The sequence below is a fragment of the Lissotriton helveticus genome, chromosome 4_1 (assembly GCF_964261635.1).
Source record: "Lissotriton helveticus chromosome 4_1, aLisHel1.1, whole genome shotgun sequence".
Lineage (NCBI taxonomy): Eukaryota > Metazoa > Chordata > Amphibia > Caudata > Salamandridae > Lissotriton > Lissotriton helveticus.
This window is the reverse complement of record NC_136063.1, coordinates 21504762-21528191: the sequence shown is the minus strand read 5'-3', so window position 1 is coordinate 21528191 and position 23430 is coordinate 21504762. Positions and strand designations below refer to the sequence as shown.

At 43.5% G+C, this 23430-nt stretch overlaps 1 protein-coding gene across 1 annotated transcript in view; it reads right to left on the bottom strand.

The window, feature by feature from the left end:
- Positions 1–18713, bottom strand: part of LOC144827826 (phospholipase A2 inhibitor gamma subunit B-like) — a 47545-nt gene extending 28832 nt beyond the window's left edge. The window contains exons 1-2 of the mRNA XM_078685991.1: positions 18569–18713; positions 15474–15629 (exon numbers count right to left, since the gene is read on the bottom strand). Of these exons, the coding sequence (XP_078542117.1) occupies positions 15474–15629; positions 18569–18713 (301 nt within the window). The remainder of the gene's footprint in view (positions 1–15473; positions 15630–18568) is intronic.
- Positions 18714–23430: the final 4717 nt, after the last annotated feature.

The window sequence follows — 23430 nt, the reverse complement described above, 5'->3', positions numbered from 1 at the left end:
TATTATATTTATTTATTTATTTATTTATTTATTTATTTAAAAGGGTTTATATAGCGCTACTGGACCCAAGAGTAAGAGATCGCTTTACAAGATAGGTTAACACATCAATAAACAAAATTAACATAGTGTAGTTTACTCACATAGGATAAGGCATTTGAGTCAAACGAGAGAAAGAGGAAAAAGTAACTTGATTTTCTCAGCTACTAAACAGATTAACACCATTTAAAAGAAGGTCTCTTTCTGAGCTAAGGACTACCTCTGTGCAAAATTTGGTGTAATTCTGTTCAGCAGTTTCAGATATAATTGTGTGTAAAGTTTCCTATGGGAAATTCTTTTCCGACCTCTATTTTTTTAATTTCTCAGGAACTACTGAAATGATTTACACCATTTAAAAAAAGGTCTCTTCCGGAAGCAAGGGCTACCTTTTGTGCCAATTTTTGTCGGCCCACGCTTGCCGAATCACTCCAAAACTTTCAAGATAGGAGCTGACCAGTGTCCCCTGCTACTTTTGAAAATTAGATATTGGGAAAAGAAAAAATGTTTTTGGAATAGAAACAAGGTCCTAACTATAACTACCTACTGGCGATTGCCAGTAGGTAATAGGTATATATATGAAGGCACTCAGGGGCATAATTTAAAACCTTTATTCACAGACGCGTTTCAGCATTCAGCTTTCTTCAGTGCTAAAAGGTATCAACATCATGTGCACAGCGTTACGTTTTTTAAATAGGAATTTGTCTCTCCTGATTGGCGCTCTTACGATGTGGCAATTAAAACAGGACTTGCGATGTATGCTTCATGTTACCGCCATACTTGAAGGGTAATGTTTCAATTTTAAAAGATGTTCTCCATTACCATACCAGTTCAAAAAGTCTTTAATGATGCTTACTTATTGGCGGTTCTTATGGAAATTCAGTCCGTTGCGATTTCTGTAACCACATGAACGCTGTGCGTGATTTGCCCCTCACCAAGCCTCTTTCCAGTCAGGATGCGGCCGCAGGTAGCGGTACATGAAGGCACACCTTGAATTTGAATAATTCACGAACTCTGGTCGATGGGAGAGATAGATATAGAGGGAGAGACAGAGAGGGAGAGAGGGAGAGACAGAAACAGAGAGAGACATGGAGGGAGAGACAGAGAGAGAGAGACAGAGAAGGAGAGACAGAGGGAGAAGCAGAGAGTAAGAGACACAGAGTGTGAGACAGATAGGGAGAGACAGAGGGGGTGAGACAGAGAGGGAGCGACAGAGGGAGAGACAGAGAGGGAGATACAAAGAGAGAGACAGACAGAAAGACAGAGGGAGAGACAGAGAGGGAGATACAAAGAGAGAGACAGACAGAAAGACAGAGGGAGAGACAGACAGACAGACAGACAGACAGATAGATAGATAGATAGATAGATAGATAGATAGATAGATAGATAGATAGATAGATAGATAGATAGATAGATAGATAGATAGATAGATAGATAGATAGATAGATAGATAGATAGATAGAACTAGGTAGATATATACACTCACTCCCTTTCACACACTCACTCACAAAAATGCAAACAACAACAACTTCAGAATTATTTTTTTCTTATCTTGATTCCTCCCTTGGTGACTCATTGTAGCAGCAGAATACAATCCTCCAGAGTACACTGAACTAGCAATGCATGATTTCGAAATTGCAAACAAGGAGCCAGACAGAGCAGAAGACCTGCAGCAAGCATCCCTTCATGTTCCAATAGCGCTGGATTTCACTCCTGTTGTCCTGTGTCTCTCTTCATTGGTCTCAGGGATACTCTACTCAGTGCCTGAAAGCCCCATTTCAGCAAATATTCTGGTGTACCTGAGTTATGCACAGTATGTCTGCTAAATCAAATGCATTGTACCTGTGTGAGTGGACTGTAGTTGGGTTACATCCCTCATACATACTCACTCTAGACTTCTCTCTACAAAGTTTAAGTCTAATTCATTAGATGACTTGTGGCTCAGCTCCTTCCTCCTCCAGTAATCAGGAGACTGGAAAGGCCAAGGGGACAGACCTGTGCTTTGTCAGTGTTCATGAAAGTTGTGTTCTCATGAGCACTGCTAACATTAACTGAATAGGAGTCCGGCCAGAAGCCAGGGTACTATTGGTGTCTCCAGGTGGCACTTTAGGACTCTGAAACCCACATTGATGAGCTGCCAATATTCTCATCCTATGAGGACCATTTTGGGGCCTGTAGCAGCTGGTCCTCTGATCATGCCTGGGAAAGTTGGTATCTCTTTCCCCCTTTTCCCCAAAGGTTGTCGAGATTTCTGTTTTTTGAGGTGCATGATTCTCTATGAAAGCCCTTAAAATGTACACTTAATGTGGTGACCAGTACTCACCACTAAATGTTTACTTTATTGGGGAAGAAAATTAGATAGGGAGGAATGGTACCTTCTGACTCACTTTGAAGAAAACCTTACATTTGAAAAAACCTTATCTATGGGCCAATCCTTTGAGAACATGTTTGATGGTAATGAGGATGCTGTTAGGAAGAGTACTTTCTCATGATCTTTACTCCGCAATATATGATTACCCTGACAAGACATTTTATAGAGTCAAACTATGTGAAAGTTGATGTTATTGGCCTGTTTGTTGTACTTTGATTTACAACCAGCAGAGGTTTGAATGCTCTTGATTTTGGTGTTATCTGTTGGGGCAAGGACGAGTGACTTAGAGTGATGAACATTATCGGTGAGAAATCGTAGCACTTGCTAAGTGAAGTACAGGTATTTTTCAAGCTCTAGCACTTACAGTTTCAGTTTCAGTTTATTTTTTTTTATGATTTTGAAACTCAAAAGAGATCCACATAAAAAGAGAAAAAAAAGTGAAGAATACATTCTCAAACAGTAAAATATGATTTACAAATGCACTAAATATTATAAAATATCAGATAAAATCAATATTAATAATCATGACATCCATATAAAGTTTTATTACATATCTAAAAAACACTTAAAAAAGTTAAAAATCCTATGACAAAACATTTAATTTGGTGGATTATAGATAGCGTCTATTAATGCAGAGGCAGAAAGAATGGATAATTGTAGATAGATTGGCCTCATCCATCTACGTCGATATGATAAAGAGCACATCAGTAACATCCTGGATGGAATTATTACACAAATTACAGACTGGCGAGAAACCGTACCATTTAGATAATACATTATTTAGTGGAAGAGAACCCTGCCTCAATAATAGCCAAAAACGGCTCACTCAATGTGGAAGGTTCCAAGTGATATAAGATTGTACTTCATTTATCAAACAAGAGTCAATAGCTGGATGAATGCCTCTCTTTAGAGTACGGACTTACCTGTCCATAGTGAAACTTAATTTTCAGGTGGCCTGTTTCAATATGGCCTTTAATTGATATGGTGACAAAGTAAAAAGTACAGATTCGTCCAATTGAAGCAAGTCAACCGCAATTCTAAATTTTTTTACAATTAATGATTGCTCATTTAAGGTTCCTAGTAATTCTTTCCGAATGAAAGATCTTAATGTACCAGGATCACCCTTTACAAGGCTTGTAACCCATCGCACTATCCCTGCAAGACCCTGTACCCAATTACTTTGCAAGCTAAATTCCAACCTGAGTGCGGCTAAAGCCCCATTTTTCTGAGTAAAGTAATTCAATACCATACAACAGGGAAGCGGGAATTTTAGCACGAAATACCTCTAATAGGAGTGCAAAGTGACTTCTTCCTGTGGATCTATAGAGGGAAGCTAGACTTTTCCCCTGTGTTTTTGCTTTATGGATATTATTTTCTATATGAGCTTTATCACTTAAATTTCCGCACACCGTTTTTCCCAGGAAGACGTATAATTTTACCAATTCGAGTTTTTGTCCACCCACAGACCAAGCAAAATTCCCATACTTCAACTTTTTCCTTCCATGCATACAAATTACTTTACTTTTAGATACATTTATCTTTAGGCAATGGGCCTCTGCATATTCATTTAATACCTGCAGACGACTATTTAATCCCCTCGGTGTTAGATCCAATATTAATATGTCGTCAGCATAAAGTAAACAGACAATCGATTTTCCCCCCAGTAGTGGGGCGATACCTTCACTTAGAGACAGGGCATAAGGGAGGTCAGATATATATAGGGAGAATACAAGAGGGGCCAATAAACATCCTTGTTTTAATCCGTTTATTGTAGGGATAGCTTTGGAGAGACCTCTTTCCCCTCCCATCAAGACTCTACACCAAGTCTCAGTATGGAGAGCACAGACTAACTCCAGGAGGATGGCCGGCATGCCAAGGTCCGACAGTTTTCTCCACAGCAAGAGACGATCTACTTTATCAAATGCTGTGGAGAAGTCTATAAATGCTGTGTACACTTTTCCTCCTCTGACTTTAACATATTTTTCATTTATTACCTGTAATGCTGTTAAATTATCCATAGTTCCATGCTTTGACCAAAATCCGGTTTGTTCAAAGGGTAAGATTTTACCCATGTCAACCCAGTCATTAATTTGCATCAAGAGGCATTTGGCAAACACTTTACCCACAGCATCTAAAAGTACAATTTGTCGGTAGTTATGTGGAACATCTCGGTCTCCCTTTTTGAAAAGGGGGACTAATATACTCCGCTTCCAAGACGGGAAAACCGTTTTCTTCATATAGCAGTAACTAAACACCGGGTAAAGGATTTTACTCCACATTGTACTATTTTGTTTCAAAATTGTAATTGGGAGCTCATCCGGGCCCATCGCCCTGGAGGATCGCATCCCCTTGATGGCCAATTCAATATCTTTTTCAGATGGCGATCCATACGATCAGAGGTCTTCATTTACTCCACTACAATCAATTACAGTTCCATTACTTGCATATCGGTTCTGAATATAGGCAACCCATTTATGCTCCTTAATAGCAACTGGAAGTGGTCTTGATCTTACTCCACATCCCTCCCCGATGAGAGACCAAAACGTTCTTACTTGACCTTTCAACACTGCTTCTCTCAGTTTGATCCAAATGCTATCTTCCCTCTCTTTTCTCATCTTAACCTTCACCCTAGTCGTCCTCCTCTTTAATAGTGAGATTCTATGATATCTGTCAGAGGAGTGGGTCAAGTATAGTTCTCTAATTCATTTATTTATTTCAATATTTAACAGACGTAGAGATCTGGGAATTACTTTAGTGTTACTTTTTTGATTCGACTTCTTTGCAATAGCAATCACCGTATTCATAAAGTCATCAAACATTTGATTTCTGACCCATTCCAGTTAAACAAATTCTCCACAGCGGCCTCTAAAATACTTTCCAAACCCCAGATTGCCCTTGTATCCCAATAGCATCTCCCTGATTTCTTACCAAAACCAACAGATTCACTGTTTAGTGACCATGGATCGCTCAGTATGGGATTTAAGTTTACAGTGAGATTTAGTACTTTATGGTCACTGTGGAGAGTATCGGAGACCTTAAGATCTTTCAAAAGGAAGAAGGAGGCACTTCCCACTATCACATAGTCTAACATGGAGTCACTGCTGTTCGATTTACAGGTACAGTTCGCCGGTGTATCTGAGGGCAGTCTTCCATTGGCTATAATGCCATCAACTTTTAGTAATTCATCAAGGAGCAATTTCCCTCTCTTATTCGTCCTAATATTTTGTGGAAAGAGTGCTTGTGGAATCTGCAAGGATTCTACCGTTTCCTTATTTCTGAATATGTCCAGATTAAGATTGGAGATTTTACAGTTAAGATCCCCTAACAAAACTCTATGAGGGGAAGGTTCTACTTCATTGGCTTTCTTAATCTATAAAAAGACAGTCTTCAGGAGTACGTCGTGACAGGCGTCCGGCGGAATATAAGCATTTATCAAGATCAATGGTTTACATTTTGCAATGTTATCAGGATTGTACAATGTTATTGTCAGAAAAAGGTTGCTAGGATCTATGTAATAATCATAATTCCATTTTATCTTATTTGACAGCAGGCATGCCACCCCCCCCCCTTGCATGTCCTCTCCTGGATGGAATTGCTATACCATCTAGAGTGAAATAATCCTTACATAATAATTCCTCTGTACACCAAGTCTCCTGAAAACAAATCACATTTGCATCTAATGTATATACATATTGCAAAATCCCCCTACTATTCTTTATTCCTGCAGCATTCCAAGATATTATTTTTAACTCATTGCTAACAGGATGGTTGCTGGGGGAGATTATTATTAGATCTGCTCGACAGGACACCAGGTAGCCAGTTCCATTGTTGGTTCTCCTCTTTGGAGCTCCATAGAGAGAAAACAGGGATTTTGGGCCAGATGTAGGTAGCCCTTTACCAGTCGGTAACGGCTGAAAATCGGTATTTTCGGCCGTTACCGAGCAACCGGGATGTAGGAGACCGAAAATCGTCCGATTCGGTAAATTTACCGAATCGGTAAAATACTGAATCGGAATATATAGCGAATCGGTAAATTTACCGAATCGCAACGGTTTGCGAATCGGTAAAGTTACCGAATCGGTACATTTACCGAATCAGCAAAGTTTCCGAATCGGTAAAATACCGAATCGGTAAATAAGAAGTGGTAAAATTGAAGATTGAGATGTAGGTAAGCTCTGAAATACCGAATTTGCTTGAAATTCGGTATTTAAGAGTCGGTATTTACCATGGATTGAAATCAGGTGGTAACCAGGTGCAGCCTACAAAAATGGACCCAAAATGCAATTCTGTTTGCACAATGGCGGCATTTTATGTCATTGCAAGACGGCTACGGCTACAGGAGGAAGGAGAGAGGGAATGGCAGAGAGAGGAGAAGGTCTACATGCAGAGGGTCACCTTGTTCATGCTCACAGAGGCAGAGATACTGCAGAGGTACAGGTTGGCCCCAGACACCATCTTGGAGTTCATCAGGGACCTCCAACCACTGTTGCAGCACACCACCCCAAGGGCGCATGCAATTCCACCCCATGTGCAGGTGCTGTGCAGCCTCCACCTGCTTGCTTCTGGGAGCTACCAGAGCGTGGTTGCTGCGGTAGATGGGGTGACCCAGAGCAGCCTGTCAAGGTTTTTCCACAAATTCGTTGACGCCATGTTACAGAGGATGGAGCATTACATATCTTTTCCTGCTACCCATACTGAACTGGTTCAAACAAAATCTGACTTTTACCAGATGGCTCGATTTCCCAATATAATTGGCTGCATAGATGGCACGCACATTCCCATTTGTCCCCCTGCTGCCACAGAATATATCTACAGGAATAGGAAGTCAACCCACACTATCAATGTGCAGGTGATTTGCAATGCAAAGTGTGCCATTACTGACATTGTGGCAAAATTCCCTGGGAGTACCCACGACTCCGATATTTTTCAAAACAGCGGCATCTATGCACGGCTGACTGCAGGGGAATTTGGTGAAGGATACCTCCTAGGTAAGACACGGTGTCTGACCCCCATGATACCTATTGCAGTAATAAGTACATGTATGCATGTGAGTAATGTATTCCCTTTTCCTTTTAGGAGACAGTGCATATGCCCTCCGCTCATTTATACTCACCCCCTACCTCAACCCCTCAACACCCAGCCTAAGGAGATATAACCGGGCCCACAAAAGCACACGGAATGTCGTTGAACGGACCTTTGGTATCTGGAAAAGCAGATTCAGATGCTTGCACAAGAGTGGAGGTGCAAGGCAGTATACCCCCATCACCTGCTGTAAGATAATTGCTGCCTGTGCCATGTTGCACAACCTTGCTGTCAATAAGGGTACTGAGGTGGAGTTGTCTGACTACGAGGAACATGACAACGACATTGCTGTGCCTGAAACACAACCTGCTGGAGTGTCAACACCAAGTGATGGCAGATAGAGACGTGAGGAGATTACACGCAACTATTTCTGAGTCAGTAATGAGACACAGACAGGTTGTGAATGAGAAGAACGTAATTTAATGTTGCCACAACGTTCATGCACTGAAGTGCAACAAAATAAACATAATAAACGTGGTGACTGTATGTCCAGGGTTACTTCACCCACAGCGGCAATGTCACTTGCGCCTGCGCTTCCCTGAGCCACTGGGATGTTGGTCAATGCTTTCCGCATGGCCTGTAGCCTCAGCTGGGCGCCTGCTACTCCTACGTGGCTCAACTACAGTGCTTGCCAAGCTGCTGCGACTACTGCTGTCATCTGCCTCTGCCACATCCAGGGCAGGATTCTGTGCAGTCTGTGAAATGATCATAGCCTCCAGGGCACTAGTGATCCTGGCCATGCCCCTGGTTACCTCGGCCGTGTTCTGTGTCAGGCTCTCCTGCATATTAGTTCCTCTACGGCATAGCTGGGATGTGGCAGTGGCCAGACGATGAATGGCCGTATTGTGGACACGGGCATCCCTGCACCTTGTGTGTTCCAGGCTGTCCAGTTTTGAGCAGAGCTGGGTGATGGAGTTGATCATTTGCTGCATTCCTGCTGCAATGTCTGCATTTGTTTTTGCTACCTCCCTATTGGAATCAACAATGTCTCTGATGCCCTTCCCCATGTCTCCTATTTGTTCATTTAGGACTCGAAATTGGCGATGGCAGGCCTGAATGGATTTTTTCTCCATCCATTGTATGCGCACCATGCTCCCCTCCAGCCCACGGAACACAGTGCCATCTCCAGGGCCACCTGCACTGCTGGGTCTGCGTTGCCCTCTGCGCGAGGTGAATGGCTCATTGGTGGACTGCAGTGCAGCAGGACGCACATGTACAGTGGCTTGAGGCTCACCCGCTGCTGCCTCCATTACTGGCAGTGGGGCCATGACTCGCCTTCTGGCTGGTGAGGTTGCAGGTGCAGGCAGGAACAGTGATGGGGAGGTTTCTGGTGAGAAAACCAATGGAGGGGATTATGAAAGGTGTGGGGAGTGCGGAAACTCGGGGGTCTGCGCTGTCTCATCTTCATGGGAGATGGCAGTCGTGTCTTCTTCCTCCTGTGAGGCCTGTACTTGGCTTGGCCGTGCCTCCTCACTCTCCTCCCTCGCTGGTACAGTCCCTTCTGTTGCTGGGGGTCGACTGCCTGATGTTGCCCCTAGGTATAAATAAGCGTATGTCAACTGAGTGCTACTGTGTCACAGTCACTACAATAAATGCTTTACACATTTTACTTTCATTTTTCTGCATTACTTTCAGTGCCTTGCTGATGTCTGTGCAGTTACACATGGTCTTACATTAGCTGACTACATTTCCCTTAATGCATTGCTCCTCTATAGTGCTAGCAGTACTGGACTGGGGTTGGCCTGTCCACAAAGAGTAAAGGGAAGCAGCTTGGTATGGGGTGTCATGCTGCGCATGCGTCTTACCTTTTCTTCTAGCTCTGGCTGAGCTGTCCACATCTCCAAGTCCCACAACACTGTGTGGCTCGATGGTTGAGGCCACCAACTCCTCCAGGTCAGTCAGGGGGGCGCCGGGATCCTGCCTCCACCGGTGACACCAGCCTGCTTATGTATTTCTGACATCTTCTATTTGGTGAGGCTCCTGATGTCATAAAAGCGTTTCTTCAGATCCTCAAGATTCCTGCTTTTGACTCCCACTGCATTTACTTTTTCTGCAAGTGCAAGCCACATTTTACGTTTGGCAGACTCAGGTACAGTGAGGAAGTGCCTGCCAAATAGTTGCTTGTGGACTCTCACAACCTCCTCCACCAGTACCTGCAGCTCCATGCTGCTGAACTTGATTTTTCTTTTTCTCTCTGCCTTCTGACTCTCACTGCTGCTTGCCATTTTTCCTGTGGTAAACTACCAACAAAACTCTCCCTGCTGCTCTGTGTCTCTGCTCAGCTCTGACTGCCTCTCCAGAACCTTCTAATGAGTTGCAGCTGCCTGGGTTGCCACTTCCTGGTAGGGAGGGGGAGGGTGGTAGCACCTGATTGGCTGTTTTCATTAGTTTCACTTTTGCTTGCTTCCCGATTCGGTATTTACCGATTTGGTATTTACCGATTCGGTATTTCCAATGCATTCCTATGGCCCTTTTGGCCGATAGGGATGAATGGGATTACCGATTCAGTAATTACCGATTCGGTAAATACAGATTCGGTATATTCTGAAAGTCCAATACCGATTTTTACCGGATCGGGAAAAATACCAATTTTTTTCCCTATATCTCATTTACCGATTCTTGAATACCAATTCGGTAAAATTCGGTATTTAAGAATCGGTAAATGACATTTACCTACATCTGGCCCATAGTCTTTAAATTTCACTTGTCTACCATTTTTTATAATATTGATTTTTAATTCCTCTGTCTCATATAGGCGATCTCTAATGCCTGAGTCTACCTGAGTTAACCAAGGCTTATTATCAAGGACTCTATTTCGTGGTTTCTCTAAAAAAGCGATGAAATCTAACCCCCTACATTGTAGGGCTTCTGACCATTGTATTATAAGATTCGCGATAATTTTGGAATCAAAACTTACCCTCGTTTTATGGCCAACATCTATTTTGAGGATGGAGACTAAACTTATATCACTAGTTTGAATAAGTTTCAAACTTTCAATCTCTAAAAAACATTTGAGAAGCGAAGACCTATTTAATATTAGATCTGTATCAAACAGAGGCATAACATCTAACTGGAGTGTGTCTATACTTTCCCTGACAAGTTCGACATCAGGCATCTTGGATTCTCCTTTACTTTTAACAATTTCAGAGAAAGGGATAGCCAAGGGATTGAGTGCTGACGAAAATAGGCTGGCAGGTCCCTGCTGCACCGCAATTTTAACAGATGGGAACCCCTCTATTACAGTATTATTGGGAACTTGTATGGGGTGTGCAGTATCCGGGGGAGCTTTGTAAGTCATCATTGGCCCTATTGCTAGATCTTTGAGCTCCAGATTCACCTGATCAGCTTCATCTTTCTGATTCATATCTTGTGATACATTGTGCATCGTCCCATGGGAAAAATCCTTTCCATCTGAGGCCTCTAAGTTTTCTTTAAAGCAAGTTTTTATTTGCTTCTTTTTTGAGAATCTTCGTATTGGTTTCATCTTTGTCCCTCTATTCTTTTTATTTTTCCCATTTGTCACCTTTTTTTCCAAACCTGAAGCTTCCAGAGCATCCTCTTTCTCATCATTTAACTGAGTTTTAAAAATAGGAAATAGCTCCTTGTCTATCCAGGTCTTTTACTTCTTGAGCTAACTCATGATCATAATCAGCCTGTATAACTTTTGATGAAGATTCGAGAGTCTTCTCTATCATCATCACTTACCATCATGATCAATATGGATTAGATGACAGTTAGCATTCTCAAATATATTCTCCACCACCTTTTCTGTCTTTACTTCCATTTCTTCTTGTTTAGAGTCAGTTTTTAAACTAACCTCCTTCTCCTGTTTACTTTTTAATAATACCTCTAGTATTTGAGTTACAGTTTCCAACACACAGTCTGAACCTCCTACAATTTTTTCAAGTAGCCTTAGAATGGAGGATAATAGGTGTTCTAAAGATAATAATGAGTCCGAGACTAATATATCCTTCCTAGTGGTTTGACTGGGTTGGATATCAGTAATATTTAAATCGGGGCTCGTAGAGGTGTTTGACTGCAATAGAGGATAATTGGATTTATTAGATGGGGTATTGCTGAATAATTGAAGTCCTGTAGGAACTGTTGTTACTGGGGTATTTACAAATTCTATAATCCTGCTAGTATCACAGGGGATATATCTCCTGCAAAGCTCTAAATCTAGATCCGGAAGAGTAAAATCCTTACTTCGAGCATCCTCAGCTAAATGGTGACCAAGAGGTTCTTCTATGGTTCCACAAGGGGCGTGTTGAGGTCTGTGCACAATCACATCCACTGTTTTAAAAGTAGGACTAGAGAATCCCTGGAAGATTGGTGAACTATTTTGATCCCCAGGAGTTCGTGCCGAATGCCTCTGGGGTTCCAGGGATTTTCGGGATCCACCCTGCCCGATAGTATGTGGTTCTGCAGCCTCTACTGTATTTACCATTTCAACCGTTTCAACATAATTGCTATTCCCACTCACAGTTACTCCTCCATCTCTGTCTCTGATATTTGATCCAACTTGGGGATTTCTATCCTTTCCCCTTTCCCATAAACTAAATAGTTGACATTTTCCTTTCAACAGCATACCAGAAACATCATTGTTTCGTAAAGGATTTGATTTCGTCTTTGTGCAAGTCCTACCTACCAGTAGTCGCCCAGACCTTAGTTTTTTTGCTGTCATTATATTTAAGGATTATATAAAAAGATACACTAAAAACTAGCGCACGCGTGTATGCAATAAAATTTGACAGAAAATCAAGTAGTAATCAAAAATATACAAATTATGAAAATATAATGCGGTGATATAAAACTTACAGTTCATATAGCAACCATAAAGGGCTTAAAAAGGAAAATAAGTCTGAATACTTCAATTCTCAGGTTCCAGTCCTCCGAATCTCAACGCAGCCTCCCTTTGAAAAAGGAACTCTTTCGCCACTGGCATAGGATGCGGCCCAGAACCAAAACCACTCCTTCTTCTCCGAGATTTCCTAGCACTTACATATGTTGCCCATCTCCAATGTTCCTGGAGTCAGAGACACACAATATACAATCCTTCCGTATACTCTATGTAGGAAAGTAAGATCTGCTTCTTATGGTTACCCACCTTTTGCTTGATATAATGCCGTTTCTGATTATCCTGACTCAGATCCTGCTAATCAGGACCCTAGCCTCTTTACTTTCTCCCCTAAATTGGTTTGGTAAGTACTTAGGTACACCCCAGATTGAATACTGGGGTGCCCTTATCAGTCCATAGTATTTGGTACAAAGTACCCTGGGCATAGGTATCCCCAAGTTCCCCCATGGTCTTAAGCATGCATTATGCCACCTATAGGAGACAATTCAAACTATCACGAGGGGTCCGCCGTTGTAGCCGGTTTAAGCTGGTGCTAGCACCATGTACAAAAATGCATGGGTGTGAGGGCACCCCTGCAGCCTTCGGAGTCCATTCTGATGGGTTGCAAGTGAGAGAGCCATGTAACATATAGAGGGGACATACACCATTATGTGATGACTATTTCAAAATTGGCTGTAATGAACCCTGTTGTGTTTGTATCAAATAGTCTGCAAAGGCCCTCCATTAGGTCCTTATAGATCCCGGTAACAGACTTCTAGACCCAAACAGCACAACATGGCTGCTGCCACCCAGAGACACAGTTCTTCCCTCCTACTTCTGAGCTGAGCTTGAACAGTGGAAGACAGAACAATCAGCATCCTGTCACAGAAAAATGTGACCACCTCCTAGATAGGGTTTATTGTATTGGGGCTGGTTGGGATTGCCTCCCAGCACAACATATTCTGCGTGCACGGCACACTTGGTGCCCTCCATGCATAGTCTGGTGCAAAACTGGACAAAGGACAGGGGAGTATCCTCTCCCTTGTTTATCCATCCTTATGGAGGGACCCCTGCATCGTCCCAACACTCTTGAATATATTTAAGGGCTTACCTGTGGGTGGGTCCCTAGATTCATCATGGGACAAGATACAATTCAGACACCACTTCAACTTTGACGGTCTGGACTTCGCTCTGGGCATCAAGACTGCAACTGGGAGGACTCTTGCTGCCCTTGATCTCTTTGCATTGCTTCTCTGCTGCAATGTCCATGCCTGTGCGCCATAGAGAAACTTTCCAAGGCCTGTGGGCATCTAAGACACCTGAAGGAATCACCCATGAAGTGAAGGAGTCACTTCCTTGCATCTACAGGCACCTCAACTAAGCTGACTGGTCTGCTGATCCTGAGCTCTTCTGGACTCCAAAAGGTCCTGCAACACAGGTGGTAATTCTTCAAATCCCTTGTTGCCTGCCCTGTCCTCACACCAAGTTTGAGGCAAGTATCCCTCATTTGAGCTGCATGAACGATACCCCTGTGCAGTGCATCGACTTGCTGTTGCAAAGGCTTGTTGGCTTCTTTACACCAATATATTTGGGCTCCAAGTAGCTCCAACCTCAAGCATGTTCCTTGACTAAGATTTTCATTCCCACCACATCACTTGCACCGTGGATCTGCATCTATTGGTGAACGGCTCAAGGTCCTCTGTGACTCCAGTGCCACCGGCCTGTGGGTCCTCTTGAGGGTAACCTATGAATTCTTCTGGACTCCCCTGATTGCTCGGTGCCTGCCCTGACTCCCCTACTTGTGGTGAGTCTCCTCGGCCTTGCTGTTCCAGACATTGAACATCTTTCAACTTGCCCGCAGGTTGCAGTTGCCAAGGCTTGATTGTGCACCCGTTAAACACCGACCCCTCAATTCAGACGTTGGAAAGCTCATGTATGGCTTCCACAGTGTCACCTCGTCCACGCAGCTGCAGTTGCAAGGTCACCGTCAGCTATCCTGCAACCCAAGACATTGTGGGCATTTGTCTTCTGTGCCTATGGGTCATTCCTGAGTGGCATAGACCCTGTCCCCTATGATTGCAGGTTCTTCACATCTTGAGTCCACCTCTGGGTTCTACTGGACACTTTCACCTGTGCAAGCAGCAACATTTTCCTGAAATCTCCCATTGAGCTTGACAATGGTTTCCGACACCACTGCACAACCATGCACACGCCTCCCTGGTGCAGGTAACCTGGTTCCTAAGGTATCCACGGGTGGGGTGGCTCTCTAACCTACTGTCTTCCAAGGGGTTTCTTCATGGTTCACTGGCATGGTTCCTTCTTCTTTAATATTTTAACCATGACATACCCATTGACTTTTGTTGATCCAGCAGTAGTGTTACCAACTTACCACACTGCACGCGGCCTCCGTTGATCACCATGTATTCTGTGCTACTTAGTTGTTTTTATTACAAAGTATTGTGAGTGTTGTGTATCCCTTTGGCTAGGAGCTATCCGAACATGTTAGTGAGTGTCTTATAATAAATACATATTTATATAAATACACTGTGTGGTTCTTTTTCATTTAATCTATACATATACGATCATGCTTAAGTAAAACAAGCTGCTTTACACGCCTTCTGCACTGAAGACTGCTCTCCACAACTAGTACTTAGAGAGATTTTTAAAGCTTTCTAAGATCACTGAATTCACAATAAGGGTTGTCTGGACAGGTGATGGGTGCCAACTTACAATTGTATTCATCATATACCAGGCCAACCTCTCACACAATATGTCACAGAAGTGTTACACTGTATGAACCTTGCTAATTCCTTCTGTCACAACTGTCAGTCACACAATGTATGTCCCCTGCCCATCCCATCAGTTACACATTACAACATCACAGACTGCATGTCCCTGCACAGCCACTCCCTTACAGATGACAGAATCACAGACTGCATATCCCAACACGGCCCACAGACTGTGCATACCCTGTGCATCCCCTATGCTAGAGATGGCAGAGTCACAGACTGTAAGTGACCTGCACCCCCTCTGTTATGCAACATACCCTGCACATACTATCTGTTACAGAGGTTAGAGTCACAGACTGTATCTACCCTGCACATTTCCTGTGTAACAGATGTCAGGTTACATACACACTCTCATATATACCTTCCACATCCCCTCCATTGCAGAAGTCAGAGTCACAGCATGTCCTACTGATCCGCAAAGACAACAACGAGTTTTGTAAGTAGAAATCTCTTCCACAGGCTGCTTGTTCGGAGGGATTCAAACAGTCCTTGAACGCAGTTACAACAGCATTATCCCCTGTTGGCACAAGACATGTTTTGATTAAACAAAAAAAAGATCTCAGTATTAGTTCCTGAGCAGACATAGTTACCTTGAAGGAGTCTGGGTGAAACAACCAAACCAAGAAAAAGTAAGGGTTTAATACGTAAAATAGCTTTATTTCAGTGTTTATTCACCAACTGTCATGTTTAAGTTAATAGAACTATCCCTACTGATTTTATTTTAAATGGGGTGTCACACTTTGCTCCGACCACTGTGATTATTATTCATTTCTTTTTCTAATTTTTTAGAACTTTTTCCACACTTCTAAACAACTTTCAATAGCCCCCAGTAGATTTCCAACCCATCATTTCATGCTAACAGTGCCACTCAATATAAAAGATGCCTGCCTTCTTAAAATCAGTACTGACCGGATATCCAGTACTGACCGGATGCAATCTTTGTCCCGGAAAGAGGAACTGTTTGTCTGCTCAAATTTCGTCCTGCACTCCCTGGAGCTGAGGTCGGCTGGTGGGAGCGTTACTGCAATCGGCAGTTTACCATCTCGCTCTCAGCGCGACCCGCCCAGGTAGCAGTGCATTGGCTGTGTCCTTGAACAGCCCACCGGGGGACTGCGAGGCCCAGAAACCACCGCTCTTTGAAGCCGGCGCCTCTTCCCCCGGCGGCCACGCCCACTGACTGGTTCCCTGCTTCAAAACCTTTCGCGACACCCGCTGCGCGGGTGCCGCTCACTGACCTGCAATCTTTGTCCCGGAAAGAGGAACTGTTTGTCTGCTCAAATTTCGTCCTGCACTCCCTGGAGCTGAGGTCGGCTGGTGGGAGCGTTACTGCAATCGGCAGTTTACCATCTCGCTCTCAGCGCGACCCGCCCAGGTAGCAGTGCATTGGCTGTGTCCTTGAACAGCCCACCGGGGGACTGCGAGGCCCAGAAACCACCGCTCCTTGAAGCCGGCGCCTCTTCCCCCGGCGGCCACGCCCTTTTTACGTCCTCCATATCCAGCCAGTCTCTAACGCGCCGCGGGTCGCGCCGCGGGTCGCAGCCCGGGGCGAAGACCCGGGCAAAGACTGGGCCGTTTTAGGCCGTTAGAGGCTGGTAGAGACTGGACTGGGCCACCTCTCTGATATTTATATTTTAAACTGACCCCTTCCCATTGTACTATTTTATGTATCCCCCGTGTTCTATATTTTATTAGCATTAGCAATGGTTGTCACGAGAGGGAATAAAACCAAAGTCCCCACCGTAGCGGGCAAATTGCTCGGCCCCATGGACGAGTTTCTAGCGAAGGCTAACACACTTATCGACGAAAGTATATCGATAATCGAAGAAAGGGTTTCCCTAGATCTGGCATTCGCAAAAAGATCCTCACTAGGCGCACTGGCGGAAGCCAGATCTCCAATCTTAGTACCCTCAAACGCTGAGTTGGGGCCGATTAGGGAGAGACGCAGTCTACCAAACACCGTAGATCTGTCAGTCTCTCGAATAGCGGATTCTCAACTTAGCTTTGACTTAGAGAAAACCCCAGAATTGTTCTCAACAACATCTGTACAAATCTCCTCACTAGAAAAAAGAATTGAAAGGGGCAGGAGGGAGGGAGCTATTAGTAAAAGTAGGGCACTTGGAAACCCAAATCCAATAGCAAACCCGATATTGTCTCCAATTATCCCATTAATCCACAACGATAGGGTACCACAAATTGAGATTGTTGCATTAGTCCATCAGGTAGAGAAAGAACCATCTTGCCTGATAATCCCGGACCCTCAACCCGATAAACAAATCGATGTGGATCTGAATTTGGTTGAGACCCAGGAACTAACTCTTCCTAGTATAGCTAACGTAATTAAACACGCCCTACTACCTTTAGAACATAGATTAGCAGCCATAGAACTGCAAATTTCTAAGCTACTAAAAACTCAACAGAAGCCCCCTTCGTTATGTCCCCAAAAACTGGCCGGTAATAATAGTGATAAACCAATCAACACAAGTGCACCTAATGTCAATCCAGCTACGCGCAACATACAACAAAATACCTCCCGATCAACAACTCCAAACCAGTCCATAAATAAAAACAAAAACACCACTAAACTGACCGAAATCATAAAACCAGGTTTAGCTCAAATTCCCTCGAGCAGTCTGCAACAAACAAATATTTCGACTGCCCCAGTTGTACCCGTGACCACTGATCTGACTCAGAAGGCACCTACTAGATTAGCCAATAAAACTCCAGCGACAACTTCTAACAAAACACCATCGGGAACCCTACCCCCTCCTCTTGCACCGCCAAAAACACTGGGGGATAGGTCCAAAAGGAATACCGCGAGGAATCCTGGTCCACCAAGATTCCCAGCAGAGTTCCCTCCCGAGGCTTCACCCTATGTGGTGGTGATGGCTGGAGTTCCTGAACTAACAGATCTCGCATCGGAACCGGCCTGGTCCCTAAAAAATAAGGCCCAACACTGGCTCCAGACCAACCGCCCAATTCCATCTTTTTGGTGCGGACGAATTAGATCTGTAGCCAGGGTACCGTGGGTAGGTAATACCAGAAAAACAATTCCTGGGGATTGCATAACAATCACCTTCGAGGATCCTCGAATTGCGGATTATGTTTGTGCCTGGGAAGATATTACCTCAAATGGAGGAATTAAGATCAAATCACTCTCCTTCTTTTATCCCTTCAGGCAAGTGGACGGATATATACAGGAGCAGGAACCTCCTTGGTCCGTACCCTTCCCCAGGCAGGACGATCAATTAAGCATCCGATATCGCGATCCCCCCAATCCTTATGAGCCAGACTATTCCTGGCACACGGTGAGACATCGCAATCAGGGAGGAAGGTGGGAAGATAGAAGACCCTATACTCAATGGCCCCCTCATAGAGAACAGTCACGATGGGACCCATGGAACAACATCCCGCTAAATAATAGGTATAGTGGCCTAGAATTGGTCGATTGACCATTACCAGAAATCGTTCCAACTAACACCCAACTATCTTCCACACCACAGCCTGTTACCACATTACAAGTTATTGGTGATAAAGCCTCCATTTCCTTAGAAGCAGATTCTGGCGACGATTCCCTACACATTAGGGTATCCTCCTGGAACATCGCGGGCCTGCGAACTAAAATCAATGATGGCTCAGCACAGGAATTCCTATCTTCAACTCAAATAATCTGTCTCCAGGAAACATGGTCTGTAGAGGAATTACATCTACAAGGCTATAAAACTTTTAACGTCCCAGCACTAACTAGTACGATGGGTAGACCAAAAGGTGGTCTTGTTACCTATATATCTAATTCCCTATCTTTTAAAAAGGTGGCTACATCCTCCCAGGACCCCAATCATCAAATTTTAACATTAACCCTTCCCAATAAGGACACAATTATTCTGGTTAATACATATAACAATTTGTCAGATGAAAATTTTATAACTCTTATCAATACCCTAACTGACAAAGTAAAACAACTTCTTTATCGGAGCCCCACAAATAGGACAACCAACATAATTTGGGGAGGCGATTTTAATTTCCATCCCTGTACAGCTCCTAATTTGGAGTGTTGTGGGATAGTGGACGAATTTAATGTCCCACTATCTCACCTCGCGCACTCCAAACCAGGAAACATAATTAATACCGCTTTATCAGAATTGGATCTTCAAATTGCCAACCGTCCCAATGCAGACTCGAACGAATTTCTGCCGACATATGTGGGCAGAGGTCACATGACCACGGTAGATTTTATATTTCTTTCCCAAAATCTGATGACGAAGCTGAAGGAATTTGAGGTTATAGCTACTCCCCTCAGCGATCACGCAGCTATAGTAATAACTTTATCCGTGCCGGCTAATGCCTCCCATAAATCGGGAATGGCGATCACCCTTAAGCAGAACAGGATTCAGGTCGGGAACTATAATGGACTGACCATTAAATGGGCTAAAATCAACCCAGCAGATATACTGAAAAAATTAATTACGCGGTCCTACTCTAATATAGTGAAATGCCTGGATCTTACAACCAGTCATAAGGAAGTTCTTAGAAATTTTAATCTAATATTAGAGGTCATAAAGGACTTACTCACCTTTCAACCTAAGTCAAATTGTGATAATAAACCAAAGTGGTTTAATCACAACTGCACAGTGGCCCTATCTAAACTAAAATCCGCGCTTAAAAACAATCCGCGAGATGTGCCCTTGATCCAGCTCCTGAGGCGCCAATATATAGGGGAAAGAAAGATGAGAATGGCCCAGCTTAAACAAAAACTATGGGACGATCTCCACCAAGGCGCAGTTACAAAAAACAGCGACCTGTTCTGGCGTACAGTCAGATCCCCATTCCTGACAGAGAAGGATACCCCGAAGATAGAGGTCGCCATCGATGAAAACACATGGGTGTCTCACTTCGGTGGAATCTTTAAAAATACTCTTCCATCAGAATCTCTATCCCCTAAGGTGAACTATCCTATTTTGGTTCCCTTTGATATTCCAGACCTCATAGATGCCTTGCAGAGTAGTAAGGCAGGTAAGGCACCAGGCCCCGACGGTGTCCCCGTGGACCTTTTTAAAAGCAACCAAGATCTATGGGCTCCCATCTTAACTAGAGTTTGTATAGCAGCGGCGAGTGAGGGAATTCTAACTTCCTGGACAAAATCTATAATGGTCCCCATCTTCAAAAAGGGGGATCGGCAAGATGTAAAATGCTACCGCCCCATTTCACTGCTGGACTCGCTCGGGAAGGTAGTGGGGAGAGTGATACTCGAGCGTCTCCAGCAGTGGACTGAGGACAGGGGCATTATCTCGGAGATTCAATTTGGCTTCCGAGAAGGTTTCGGGACTCAGGAACAGGTCCTCAACCTCACTCTAATAATGGGAAAATATACACAGGCCACTTCCACCAAAATATACATGGCCTTCGTAGACCTTTCCGCAGCTTTTGACTGTGTTTCACACTCAAAGCTGTGGAAGGTCCTAGCCCAATTAGGGATAGACCCCCCCCTGCTGAATTTCCTTAGAGAACTCTATACTGGGGCCACGGCCAGAGTACGTTTTGGCGTTAATGGTGAGCTGACGTCCCCGTTTAGTGTGGAGCGCGGGGTCAGGCAGGGGTGCGTCCTGGCCCCCTTCCTCTTCTCTCTCTACACCAATGGATTGGAGGGGGAGATGTTGAGGGGGGCCCAGGACCTCCCACGCATAAATCACCGCCTGATCCCCGCTCTGCTCTATGCGGACGACGCGGTTATTTTAGCTCGAACCCCCGGTGAACTCCAGAAAGCAGTGAGCAGATACACGTCCTTTATGGGCAACTTAGATTTAAAGGTTAACGTGAAAAAAACGTTCATCATGACAGCTGGCAGAGGACGTAAACGAACGTATCCTATTTTCCTGAATAACCAAAAGCTAGAATCAACCCCCCATTATCCCTATTTGGGGGTCATGGTAGATGACCAGCTTAGTTGGAAGCAAGCAATTAACACTAGGGCCCTCTTATTTAGGAGATCAATTGCCGCATTAACATCTTTCTCCCAGAGGCTAGGAAAAAGACCAATAGGAGAACTCCTTAAGATATACAAGGCTAAATGCCAGACAATTGCAACATACGGTGCAGGAGTCTGGGGGTATACAGACACCAGTACCATTCAGAAGGCGGAAAATACATTCTTAAGATTTTTGTTAGCTACCCCCAAAGGCACCTCAATTTACGCAATGCACCAAGAATTAGCCACTCCCTATCTGGAAGATCTAATCAAAATAGAACCCCTGATGTTGTGGCGCCGCATCTGGCTGTCAAATAAAAATGCTTTGTCACAAGCTATCATCGCAGACGCAATAAGTCTGGACAACTCTTTGAAAATAAAGTGGCTCTTGTATGTCAGGAATTTTTTCAAGGATCTAGGCCTTGAGAACTATTATCTTGACCCGGCTTCCATTATGGACATCTCAAAAAAAGATTTGAAACAGAAAGCACTAAGTCATCTTGAATTGCTAAGACTTGTTTCTAATTCTTCGAAAAAGGCAGTGATCCACGCAAACATGATTCAAGTGTCCTTTGTCATTCATCCGTATCTCGAACTACAACTAACAACGTACGAGAGAATGTTAATTACGAGATTTAGGCTGAACATGTTCTTCAGAATGGTTACCTTTCCGACACAAAATTGTTGGGACGCCAGTTTACAGCCTTGTTCTTGTGATGGAATTTCAGTGCAGTCGAATCTGCATGTGATCCTGCTTTGTAAATACCATCAAGCCCACAGAAAGATCTGGCTTTTACCAATACTCAAATCTTGGGGAATGAGACAGTGTAGACCTGCCCTTCTAAGATTACAAATGTTAGAAACAGTGAACGTCTGCTATTTTGTTAGTAGTTTCCTAAAGTGTATTGTGAAACACAGGAAAAACCTTTAGGCAAAAGTCGTATTTATTTGCAATCGGCACTTTGCACACATTGAATAACTTTTTCTTCTTGCTATTTCGCTTTTTATATGAAATTAATTTTTAATTGAATTATTTGTAATTTGTGTATTTTTATGAATGTATGTTATTCTGTGTTCTTTTATGGTTTTTCCATTGTGACTAAACCGAATAAAGATTTATATTATTATTATTATATCCATGAGAACAATCCATCTTGAACTACAAGGCAAGGTGCTCTCCATCAAACACCACTAACCTGTTGCACCATTATAAGGCCTCTTTATTGAGTTGTAGCTTAGCTTAGGGACCTCTGGTACTGTGAGGAGCAAGGGACCCAGGTAGGAATGCATGCCAGCACATGTTACACAATCAGTTACTGTCATGTAGATACATGGGAAGAGCATTCTGAAGGTCACAGAGGCACCTTACAACCAACCTGTAAATGGCCAGAATCAGTTCTTAATTTGTGCTGGTGTTTTCTGCTGCTTGACACCCGGACATATTTAACAGCAGCACATATTTATAACAACTCACCACATGGTGGCTCTGTTAGACTATTATTGAAAATACACATGAGAAAAGTGTTTAATATAGGATTCATAAAATAATAATCCCAGGGTGCTTGCTCAGGTCTTTCTTACGGCTTTGGTTCACCTATTATAGTCCCAACTGTCATACTTTTAGTAATGGTATGTAGGCTCTTCATTGTATAATGCCATCTTCCTTTGCCCTCTTACATTCCACTCAGTGCCTGAACACTCCTTGGAGTAGCCGTGAGCTCAAGAAATCTCACGATTCAAATATTCATTCATTTATTTATTAATTGATGTAGGGTTGCCATTGGAACAGGTATCTGGCAGCGCTGACAAGGACCAAAGGTGATGCAACCTGCAGTGTCCTCCTAGAAATATCTTAGGCCCAGGTACATATTTTTTTAGAAATTAAGCACTGGCCAGAATGTTAAGGACAGAGGTACAGACATGTGGTATGAGACACTCACCAACTGTGTTGTTCTCCAGTCCTTTGATGCAGTGAGTGACATCAGGAGGGCATTGCTTGAAGATACCTGAGCATTGGGTGTTGCCGGTAGCAAGACACTTCTCGCAAAGTAGGCAATCTGCAGGAAAAAGAAATGCAGTCTAGAGATCTGAGCAAAATTGTGCTTTTCATTCAAACATAGAGAAATGCGTGTAAAAAACAAGTATGGGGCTTTAGTCTTAGAGCGGGCCACATTCACAGTTCACATGGAATTTATTAGGTTTGAGGAGAAGAGAAGAAGGTTCTGATACTTAGTGGTACAAAATATAACAGAAAATATGTAATGTACCAGAGAATTCCAGTTGTTTGGAGAGTAGAACAATTAAGTAATATAAACACAAAAGGGTGCTTAGGAAGAGATGAGGAAAAATGCAGGCA